Source organism: Micromys minutus (assembly GCF_963924665.1).
Source record: "Micromys minutus genome assembly, chromosome: 31".
Classification (NCBI taxonomy): domain Eukaryota; kingdom Metazoa; phylum Chordata; class Mammalia; order Rodentia; family Muridae; genus Micromys; species Micromys minutus.
Genome location: NC_137966.1, coordinates 18,196,454 through 18,208,567, shown reverse-complemented (window position 1 = coordinate 18,208,567; position 12,114 = coordinate 18,196,454). Strand labels below are relative to the sequence as shown.

Genomic DNA, 12,114 nt, shown 5'->3' with positions numbered 1-12,114 from the left:
AGAAGTTCAAATGTAAGTTCAAGTCATAAATTGGATAAATATACAGCAGAGAATGTTTACATGCATATTCATTAAGAGTAATTATCTGGCTAAACATTATCTGTCACAAGCTCAACAGGTTCATTGAAAGTTAAAAACCATAGTTTTTATGACTCAGGTATCATTGAACTTTTGTATAGATAAACCCAGTCAATATGTTATCTTCTGTCCTTGCACCTATAATAAATCCTTGGTTCCCTTTTTGTGACTTTGGGTTAATTGTTTTACAACCTCTTGGAATGTGCTCTAAGTTGCAGGTGCCCACTTGCTATCTCAGAAGCAATTAACTGATGACACTTGATGATTGGCAGAGTTCTTATAGTTTTGGCATAAGAAAAGGCTTAATAGCAGTCTTTATTATTATTATTATTATTATTATTATTATTATTATTATTATTATTATTATTATTATTAATTTATGTATATCAGTACATTGTAGCTTTCCTCAGACACACCAGAAGAAGGCATCAGATCCCATTACAGAAGGTTGTGATTCACCATGTGGTTGCTGGGATTTGAACTCAGGACCTCTGGAAGAGCAGTCAGTGCTCTTAACCACTGAGCCATCTCTCCAGCCCCAATAGCAGTCTTATTATAAAAGATCATAATAATTACTAATATAATTTTAGGAATTCTTATTTGATCATCATTTAGAATTAAGAAATCATCTATTTATTTATATATCATCACTACAAGGCAGATTTCCTTGTTCTGCAGATTTCTGCTTAAAAGGGTGGGCAATACCTAGTGATTGTTATATATATATCTAATAATAGCAGGAAAAGCATATTGATAGCAGGAATCTTTCCTTATATGCAATCTCCTTGGCCTTGCTTAAAGAAGCAAATTTGTCATAGATTTACAGTCCATGGAAGAACCACCATCTTAAGAATATTACCTGCTAGTTTTTAGCTTTTCCTAGATGAATCCCAACAGGCTGTAAATGGTTTGTCATGGGTGTTGGGAACCAAACTTCATCCTCTGCAAAAGCAACAGGTGCTCTATAATAATAATAATAATAATAATAATAATAATAATAATAATAATAATAATAATAATTTTGTATTATTATTAATTCTATGTACATGGATATTTTGCCTGTATGCATGTCTGTACACCATATGTATGTGATAACCTAGAAGGCCAAAGAGGCTGTCAGATCCCCCAGGACTGCGGTTTTACATAGTTATGAGCCATCATGTATAGGTGCTAGGAATTTAACTTGGATCTGCAAGAGCAGCCAGTCTAACTCTGAGTCATCTCTGCAGCCTCACCTTATACCTTTCTTTTTTCTTTTCTTTCTTTTCTCTTTTCTTTCTTTTTTCTTTCCTTTTCTTTTTCTTTCTTTCTTTTTTGTTTTTTTGGGTTTTTTTTGTTTTTTTTTTTTTTAAGACATGGTCTAACTGTATAGCTGAAGATGGCTTCAAGTTCACAATCATCCTGCCTCAGCCTCTCCAATGCTGAAATTTCAGGTGTATTCCACCATGTCTTCTCATGTGAAGTATACTGGTATAGAACGTTTTTCTATAAGCAGGAAACAGAAGGAAATTCTCCAGCTCTGCCATTTCCTCCTCATGTGACCGTAAACATCTCTTAGCATGAAGTGTAAACATAATGTCACTGGGTACAGATTACTCAGCATCCCAGGGCTCCTCGGTAGGTAGTTCTAGTTAACCCACAGGAGTGCCAGCTTCTAGACAGTCGCTAGAAAGATAAGGCTCATGAACTAGGAAGTAGAAACCGGGTTTTAGCAACCTGGAATCTTGATGAGGGAGCTGACTGGGTACCTGGGATACCTCTCTATCTGGGAGTCTTATGTCATTAGGTCAAGGTCATTGCCAGGTATTGGGGTCAAGGGCATAGGGAGCAGGAACAGGTAAGTCCCTGGCCTAAGCACCTCCTGCCTGAGGGGGAGGGGGGAGGTCACAGGAAGGAGGAAGGAAGCTAGGGTTCTGTGGCTAACTGCCAGCCCTCCCCTCCGCCTCAGTGCAGCCTTGCCAGCTACTCCCAGCTCCCCCAAGGGACTCATCCACCAGGTGCTACATGAGCCAACTTCTCCTCTGTGTCCTCTGCTGCTTGCCCCTGGACCCTGCCCTTCTGCCCTTCTCCCTCCTAGGCTGTTTTCTCTGCCCATTGTAACCTACTACCTCTCTGTCCTGTGTGTGAGTGAATGAGTGTGTGTGTGTGTTTCCTTCATTTGAGATCTGTTTCTGTCTCTGTCTCTTCATCTCTTCCAACACTGTTCTTTGTCCCTGGGGAAAATGAAAGATCTAGTTTTAAGCCCCTTTCCCAAGTTCCCTGTTGGGATAGGAATAGCACTTTCCCTTTAACTGTGACCCTTTAAGGACTTTAGTCTGGACATAAATACTAGGGTCTGGGCGGGAAGGTCATTGGCATCCTATTGTAAGGATGAAACAAGGATAAACTTCTGAGACCAGCATATCTAAGGATGGGGACTCAACCCCAACCCTCCACCTGGGATCACTGAGACTCAGTCTTACCAGGGGATATCATACATAGCCAGGAACAATACCCTCAGTCAGGGTTTGGAAGTGAGAAATCCCAGACAGTTATAATCCCAGCACTTCGGAAACTGAGGCAGGAGGATTGCCACAAACTCAAGGCTATCCAAGTCTAAGCTACATAGGGAGTTCCAGATTGGCTTAAACTACAGTATAACAAACAGTCTTTGGGGCAGGATGTAGCTTAACGGATAGAATGCTTTTCCTGTGTGCGTGAAGCCCTGGGTTCAATTCCCCAGCATAATACAAAACCGAGGGTGATGGTACACGTCTGTAGTCCCTGCACTTTGGGGGTGGAGACAGGAGGGTTAGTTTAAGGTTATCCTCAGCTGCAGAGTGGATGGGTCAGCCTGAGCTACAGAAGGCCTTTCCTTTTTTTAAAAATTATTATTATTATTATTTTGTTTGTTTTGAGACAGGTTTTCCCTGTGTAACCCTGGCTGTCCTGGAACTCACTCTCTAGGTCAGGCTGGTCTCAAACTCATAGAAATCCACCTGCCTTTTCCCAGAGTTCTGGGATTAAAGACATGCACCATCACCGCCTAAGACCTTTTCTTAAATGTCTACTCAGAGTAGCCCCTCTGAGCCCAATCACAGCAACCCAACACTTCTCTCCAAAACTCTCCCAGCAACAGGCACCATTGTACCCTTGGCCCCATGGATGAGAGGCGATCACCCTCTCCCTGCTCTTCGAGGCCCTCCAGTCCCAGGACCCCACCCTGCGAGACGTTTGGTTCTGTGGGCATTGAGGCTGTGCTAGACCAGCTGAGGATCAAGGCTATGAAGACTGGGTTTGAGTTCAATATCATGGTAGTAGGTGAGTTAGGGGCAGATGACTCATCATCACAGAGGGAGGATGAATGGAGATATCTGTTTTAAGAGGGAGCTGGGCAGTGGTGGCACACACCCTCAATCCCAGCACTCCGGCCAACCTGGTCTATAGTTAGGGCTATACAGAGAAACCCTGTCTCAGAAAAACCCGGGGGGGGGGGGACGGAGGGAGGGAGGGAGAGAGGGAGAGAGACTTTGAGAGTAAACTGGGTGTAACCCAGCTGGCAGATTGTCAAGGGTGCCTGAAGCCCTGGGTTCAGTCACTTGCCCTACAGAAACTGGGCATGGTGGTGCGCGCCTATAATCCCGGCACTTAGAAAATGGAGTCAGGTAGGGGTCAAGTCTTCCTGAGTAACCTAGCCAGTTTGAAGCCATCCTAGGCTACATGGCACACTGTCTGGGGGGTGGGGGGAAAGAGGAGCCTAGAGAAATGGTTCAATGATTGAGATCACTGGCTGCTCTTCCAGAGGACACTTTCTAACCCCCACATGGCAGCTCACAACTGTCTCTTGTTCCAATTCTAGGAGCTCCAATGTCCTCTTTTGGCATCTGAGGGCACTCCACGGATGTGATACACAGATGTGCATGCATCCAAAGCACTCAAGTGTAAAATAAAGATAAACATATCTTTAGAGGAAAAAACAACCAGAGGCTATATAGATCTTGCTAGCATCTGTAAGCAGTGGGTTCTATTCCCAGCATCATGGTCAAGAGACAAGAAGGAGAGGGAGTAATAGGACTTACTATGTTTCACCTGGGCTGCTCTTAATTCCAAATAGCCAGTCCTCAGGGCCACCTTTTCATGACTCACCTACCCTATGTCAGCTTCTCCTCCATTCCCTCTCCGTTTCCCTCTCTCTCTGTCTCCGTCATCTCCCCTCCCCTTCCTCCTCCCCCTAACACCCCCCCCCCACCGTTCTCCTCTGACCCCAAGCCCAGGAATCCTAAACCTCACTTATGTCCCTTCTGCCCAGCTATCAGCTGTAGGCATCTTTATTCACCGGTCAGAAATAACTTGGGGGCAAGGTCACCTAGTGTCACTTGGGTCTACTGCAGACTCTTCTCTGGGGCAACCAGGTCTTGAGGAACCCATATTAGCATTAAAATACAAGCAGCATCAGGCCAACCCACTACATTTCCCCCTTTTTGTCCAATTAAAAAGGCTCTTTTTCTTAAGTAACAGACAATTATGAGGATTATTAAGTATGAATTACATTCAAACGCCCAGTCTGTTTGTATTTTGTAATTCAAATGAGGCAGATACTTTACCATCTATCCTACTTTAATGAGTTTACATTTTTGTGCCTAAATCAACTTTGATTTTAATTTGTATTACCATCCTAAAAACATTTTTTAAAATCCAGAACACCTTCTTTAACACTAAACAACTTAAGTTTAATTGTGAGATTATATCTAGTTTTCAACCCCGTCAGAGATTTGAGAAGGAATAAATATTATTTGAGTATGTATGAAGTGTAGGGTTGCGGCTTCCAAAAATCAAGAAATGACAGAGATAGCCCATATCACCTAGACAGTCCCCAATATTCCTTGTAACATTGCAGCATCTCTCTTGAGCCTTCTAACCATCTGAGAGATCTTAAACGAAACAGGAATTATGAAGAATTAGGTTCCCCTGACAGTTTTCAATCAACTATCCTGCATCCATTTGTCCTTTTTGAGCAACAATTTGTTTGCAATAAAGTTAGGGCATCCCCCACTCCCCACCCCCCAGTGGCTAGCTTGCCACAGTCGAAGCAACTCTACATGGAGGTTACTAATGTTCATCATCTTCTTTGAAGTGGAATGGGGGCGCAGTCAGGAGCAGAACTGTCTTGAGGAGCCAATATTAGCGTTAGACTACAAGCAGCATCAGGCCAACGCACTACAGCATGTTTGTTTTCAAGACAGAGTTTCATTATATAGCTCTAGCAGTCCTGGGACTTACTATGTAGACCAGGCTGGGCTCAAACTCCCAATGATCCACCTGCCTCTGCCTTCCAAGTGCTGGGATTAAAGGCATGTGCCACGATGCCTAGCTAAAGACAACTTATAAAAGCAATCAGTTCCTTAGGGCTTGCTTACTGTTTAAGAGGAGCAGTTTCTGGTCATCATTGCAGGAAGCAATAGCAGCAGGCAAGCATGCATTGGAGGGCAATGGAGCTCACATCTGATCTGAAGACTTACATGGGCAGAGAGGGAGTAATTAACTGAGCTTGGGCTTTTTAAACCTCAAAAAAGCCACGCCCCCAGTGACACACCTCCTCCAACAAGGCCACACCTCCTAATCCTTCCAACTGGAAACCAAATACTCAAATATGAACCTATGGAGGCCACTCTCATTCAAACTATCACACACAGGTGCATGTGCTTGAGATCGAGTGCACATACACACACATACAAACACACATACACAAACACACACACACAAATAGTTTGAGATATATGTCCTAACAAGCATACCGTAGCCACTGTGTTCTGCATCTTAGGGCAGAGCGGGCTAGGCAAGTCTACCATGGTGAACACACTGTTCAAGTCCAAAGTATGGCAATCAACTGAACCCAACCTGGATGCACCCATGCCACAAACATTGGAGCTGCACTCTGTGACCCACGGTGAGTGACCCTGCCTCCCCTCAGGGGCCCAGCCAGGGCCATAGTCTCTCACGTCTCTCCCTCTACAGTCATCGAGGAGAAGGGGCTGAAGCTGAAGCTGACAGTGACAGATACACCTGGATTTGGAGATCAGATCAACAATGACAAGTGGTGGGTCCTGGGGTGGGCAGCCCCTGTCCCTGCAAGGTCTGTGAACAACCACCCTGCTCTGTCTGTCTATGTATACAGCGAGTATACTCCTCCAAAGTCAAAGTGTGTTGAGTATGCACAGGTCTCAGCCAGCTGTCTAGTACAGAGTTGGTGCGAGACAAAAGCACCAGAAATCCATACTCCTGTAACCCCTGGGCTCTGCCAACTGAAGCAGAAGGTTCATGAGTTCAAGGCCAGCCAGAGCCACAAGACTGTCATCTCAAAAGGAAACGTGAGAGATGGGCCGAACATATAGCGTTGAGTTACAGTTGGTGTCAGAGGCCCCCACAGCATATGTGAGACTCTGAGCTCCATCTTCAACAGCAGAGTCAGGCTGTCACGGGGTCCTGTTGGAGTGTTGTCCTGACAAGAGCCCAGAGTAGGAAGGACCCAGCAGAGGAGTCAGGAGACTCTTGGGTGACTGTAGAGACAGTTTCTTCAGTAAAGTGCTTGTCTTGAAAACCTGATGATCTGAGCTCAATCCCCAGATTAAGAAGGGGTGGGGAGCAAGAAGCCAGGCACAGCCATGCATTCCTGGGATCCCATTGTTAGGGAGACAGATAGGAGGGTACCAGGGTGCTTCTGGCTAATCAGTCTAGCTCAAAATAAAAGGTAAAGTCAGGTGAGGTAGGACCTGCCTGTTGTTAGTTCTTTTTGAGACTTGGTCTCACTATGTAGTTCTGGCTGTCTCAGAATTTACTGTGTAGACCAGGCTGGTTTCAAACCCACAGAGATCCACCTGCCTCTGCCTCCTGGTGCTGGAATTAAAACATGCACCACCGTGCCCGGCTGGCACCTGCCTTTAATTCCATCACTTGCCCAAGAGTCAAAGGCAGGTAGGTGGGTCTCTCTGAGCTCAAGGACAGCCTCATTTACATAGAGAGTTCCAAGTCAGGCAGAGCTACACAGAAAGCTCGTGGAGAACAACTAAGGAAGAGAGTCAAGATTGACCTCTGGCCTCCAAACACATGTACATACATGTGCATACAGGTGAATGAATACACACATACATGATGACTCTGGCAGCCACCAGGTCACCATGTGAAAAACAGTGTCTTGAACCATGCAGGTGACCGATTGTTATTTAATGCGCAAGCAAATTTTATATACATATGACATGGTATGGATAATATACGCAGGCGTTAGTGCTGGAGAGTCAACAGGTATGTGTTAGCAAACATCAAATGACACCCCAGCTCCAGTTTTTGCTTTTTTGTTCTGAGACTCAGCTTCCCTAAATTATCCAGGTGAGCCTGGAATTTACAATCCTCCTGCCTCAGTTTCTTGAAGAGCTGAGGATGGCAGGCCTATTGCACCAGGCCCAGCCAATAAATGTTATTAATATGCTCGCTTTATGAACAGGAAAGCTTAGGCCTCAGTGAAGAGAGGCAGAGGTCTCTGTGTGTCTCTGCTCATGTAGATAGACCACCCAGAGGCCAGGAGATGGTGAGTCCTGGGGGGTGGCACTGAGGGGACATCTTTGCCCCAGCTGGGACCCTATCCTGAGCTACATCAACCAACAGTATGAGCAGTATCTACAGGAGGAGCTTCTCATCACCCGCCAGCGCCACATCCCCGACACCCGTGTGCACTGCTGTGTGTACTTTGTGCCACCCACTGGCCACTGGTGAGGTGACCCATTGGCTGCGGGGAGGGCCACTTGGATGGGGTAGGGATGGTGAGAAGGATCCATGATAGCAGCTTTGGGCTGGCTTTCTTCCCTCACTCATCCACCCCAAGCCCCACTGTTACCGTCTTGTAGCCTACGGCCCCTGGACATTGAGTTCTTGCGGCGGCTGTGCCGGACTGTGAATGTGGTGCCTGTGATAGCCCGGGCTGACAGCCTGACCATTGAAGAACGAGATGCCTTCAGGAGCAGGGTGATCTGGGTGCCCGAGGCAGAGCTGGGTCAGTGGGCAGGGAGCAGAATGGTTGGTGGGCTGAGGTCATTTATCCTTGGTTCTCCAGATCCAGCAAAACCTGCAAACTCACAGCATCGATGTGTACCCACAGAAGTGTTTTGATGAGGACGTCAACGACAGGCTACTCAACAGTAAGATCCGGGTAAGATGCTGTAGAAGGTCCAGAGGCCGGTGACACCGACGGCATTTGACCTTTCCACTAATCCTTTCCATCTGAAAAATGGCCCCTCTCTGCAATCCCAGGAAATGTGTGCATATATGCAAAGCTTCCTCATCTGCCCACAAATTCAAGATGAGCCACAAATGGCTCTCATCAGACAACCCATAGAAAAACTGTCAACATGGCTCAACCTGGAGAGCCATTCTTACATACATCCTATGTACATCCTTACATATAAAGAATTCTTACTACTCAACAATAAAAGACAAGCAAAATGTAAAATGAACAAGGAAGCCAGACATGATGCAATACATATACCTCTGACATGTGTTCATGCATGCACACACAGAAACACAGACTCACACGTAAATAAATGAGTAAAAAATACAAATGTGCCAGACAGTGGTGGTGACACGCGTCTTTAATCCCAGCACTCAGGAGGCAGAGGCAGGTGGATCTCTGAGTTCAAGACCAGCCTGGTCTTCAGAGCAAGTTCCAGGATAGTCAGGGCTACCTGTCTCTGAAGAAAAAAACAAATGTAACTCTTAGTTCCTGGTGGTATAAATCTGTAATCCCAGCACCCAGGAGGCTGAGGCAGGGGGATTGTGAATGCAAGGCCAGCCTGCATTACACATTACATCAGGTAGGGCTATGTAGCAATCCCTTATCTCAAAAAAACCAGACCAAGGACTGGGGAGCTGAATCTCTGCTTTCAACCACGAGCGAGTAAACAAACGTAGGACCTGGCAAACGTGTGTGTGGCTGTCCAGACAGTGATATTTTAGACTCTGTGGGCCAGACAGTCTCTGGTGCAATTACTCAACCCTGCAGGTGTGTCCTCACTGCAGCCGCAGAGGAGAGAAAACAAATGGGCTTCCTCCTGTGCCGATTAAATGACATATTTGCAGAGCCTGTGGCAGCCCTGGGCTTCGTCCCTATCAGCACAGAAAAGAAACATCCAGGGTCCTTGGGAGTTGCACAGAGACACAAGTGCCTGCTGGAAATGAGGCTGGGATTCGAACCTCCAGCATTCAAAACAAAAATAACAAAATGAAATATTTGTCTAAGTTGATGAAGGACATGGCGGTGCATACCTGTAACCCTATGACCCCAGTACTTGGGAAGTGGAAACAGGAGGATCAGAAGTCCAAGCTCATCCTTAGCAACATGAGTTCAAGGCCAATGTAGGATACATGAGATCCTGTCTCAAAAAAGAAATGTTGTTTTCTTTTGGTTTTTATTGTTTTGTTGGTTGGTTGGTTTGTTTTGAGACAGGATTGCTCTGTGTGGCCCTGGCTGTTCTGGAATCGCTCTGTAGATCAGGCTGGCCTCAAACTCATCTGCTTTGAATCAGCCTGCTTCTGAGTTCTGGGATTAAAGGTATGCCCCATCACATCTAGCAGAAAATAGATTTTTAAAGTCCAAAGAATAGGGGGTGGTAAGAATACTAAATGGTTAGTTTGGTCAGGTTGGGTGATTTTAATTCTATTCCTGGAACTCACATGGTAGAAGAAAAGAACAAATGGCAGGCAGACAGACAGGCAGACAGACAGACAGGCTGGAGAAATGTCTCAAAGGTTAGGAGACTGGATGGATGCTCTCCCAGAAGACTCAAGCAGTGAACTATGACCTGTGAACTATAACCTGTAACTCCTCCGCTCAGGAGCTTCAATATCCCTCACATGACTCACATACACATACAAATGCGCACATATTCATAATTTAAAATAATACTTTTGTTTCTTTATTTTTTTATTTATCATGTATTTATGTGTATATCTGTCTGTGTATGTACCCAAAGAGGTGAGAGAGGCTGGCTCCCTGAAACTGAAGTTCCAGGGAGATGTTTGTGTGCTGGATACGTGCTAGAAATGGAACTTGGGGCCTCTGTAAGAACAGCCTGTACTCTTAAACCACTGAGCCACTTCTCCAACCCGTTTTTAAATTTTTTTGTGTTTTTGATACTCTCTGAATTTATATTTGAATATTATTATTCATTTCGCCCACCCTCCACTTGTCTTCAGGAAGGTGCACTCGCTCCTAATCACTCTCTCCACCCCAGTGCCTACACTGGGAAAACGTGCCCTCCCTGGACCAAAGGCCTCTTCTCACATTGATGCCAGACGCTGCTACCTTCAGCTACATATGCACCTGGAGCCATGGGTCTCTCAATGTGTGCTCAGTGGTTGGTGTTTTCGTCCATGGGAGTTATGGAGGCAACCACTGTTTTTAAATCTTGAAAAATCAATACATAAATGTAATTTCAAGACAAAACAAAACAAAACACCAAAGCCAGTCATGGTGGCAGGAAACTTTAATCCCAGCTCTTGGAAGGCAGTGGAAGATCTCTGTAGGTTCAAGTCCTGGTGTATATAGCAAGTTAAAGAACAGCCAGGGTTACCCAGCAAGACCCTGTCTCAAACAAATATTTTTAATTAAAATAATACATTTAAAAGATCTATATTTTTTAGGTTTATAACATAGCTGGTGAGATAGCTCAGTGGATAAAAGTATTTGCCACCAAGCTTAATGACCTGAGTTCCACCCTCAGGAGATAACCAACTCTCTCAAACTGTACACACATACACACACACACACACACACACACATACACACACACACATACACACACACATATATACACACACACACACACATGTGCATGCACACATACACACAAATGAATAAGTGTATTATAAGTAAAGCCCTACTTATCATGAAAGTTTGTTGTTATGTGGTTGGTTGGTTTTTGAGCCATGATCTATGTTCATAGCCCTGGCTGTCCTGGAACTCACAATGTAGACCAGACTGGCCTTGAACTCACAGAGATCTGTCTGCCTCTGCCTCCTCAGTGCTGTAATTAAGAGCTACCTTGCTCCAAAACTGTACTATCCATGTGGGAGTTGCCAATACCACCATTTGCTTGGGCTAGTCTGCTAACACTTAACTCTGCTGGGCACTTCGAAACATCAGCTGAACAGCACCATTTGTGTACCTGTTTATTAGAGGAAGTGAGGGTACCATGAGCTCCAGTTGGTGTCTTGGGACTTCCTAGGGTTTTTAAATATTACTTATTTGTTTTTATTATGCATATTGCCTTCATCTATTTCCATGTGAAGCTGTCAGGTCCCCTGGAACTGGAATTTCAGACCGTTGTAAGCTGCCATGTAGGTGCTGGGAATTGAACTCAGGTACCCTAAAAGATCAGACAGTAGTCTTGACCATTGAGCCATCTCTCCATCCCTGGGACTTCCTAGTTTTCTGTGCCCATCTCCTGCCTCAGATTCCCTTCTCGTCTCTTTTAGGAGCAGATTCCTTTTGCTGTGGTCGGCGCTGACCGAGAACACATGGTGAACGGGAGATGTGTCCTGGGCAGGAAGACCAAATGGGGCATCATCGAGGGTAAGTTTGGGAACACAGAGGGCATGCTGTGGGTAGGGGGCTGGAAATAAGGACATACCCTACATCTATGGCATCCTACACATGCCTCTCCCCCCCCCCCCGGCATTTACCCAAACCTGGAAAGCAACCATGACTTGCCAAAACTTGTAGCCCCACCATGTGCCTGGAAACAGGATTTCCTCCTACCTCAGCCTCTCAAGGGCCGAGTTTACAGGCCTGGACCACCTCAGCCAACTCTCTGTTTTATTATTACCATTATTAAAAACATATGGAGCCAAGCACGGAAGCACATTCATTATCTTAGCATAGGAGAGGTGGAGGCAGGAGAATCAGAAGTCCAAGGTCGTCCTTGGCTACATAACAAGATTGAGGTCAACCTGGGTTCAAAAAAAGGAAGAATTGTGAATTTTGTCTTTGGTGTAGTGGTCACAGTCTTA

The 12,114-nt window shown here is 45.4% G+C and overlaps 1 protein-coding gene across 1 annotated transcript; it reads left to right on the top strand.

The window, feature by feature from the left end:
• Positions 1 to 3,218: 3,218 nt before the first annotated feature.
• Positions 3,219 to 11,727, top strand: SEPTIN12 (septin 12; the record flags this gene model as incomplete). Its single annotated transcript, XM_080942443.1, has 7 exons — positions 3,219 to 3,378; positions 5,879 to 6,004; positions 6,073 to 6,154; positions 7,683 to 7,820; positions 7,956 to 8,073; positions 8,162 to 8,257; positions 11,581 to 11,727. The coding sequence occupies 7 exons, from the start codon at positions 3,219 to 3,221 to the stop codon at positions 11,725 to 11,727; spliced, it is 867 nt and encodes a 288-aa protein (XP_080798569.1).
• Between the last annotated feature and the right edge of the window lie 387 nt (positions 11,728 to 12,114).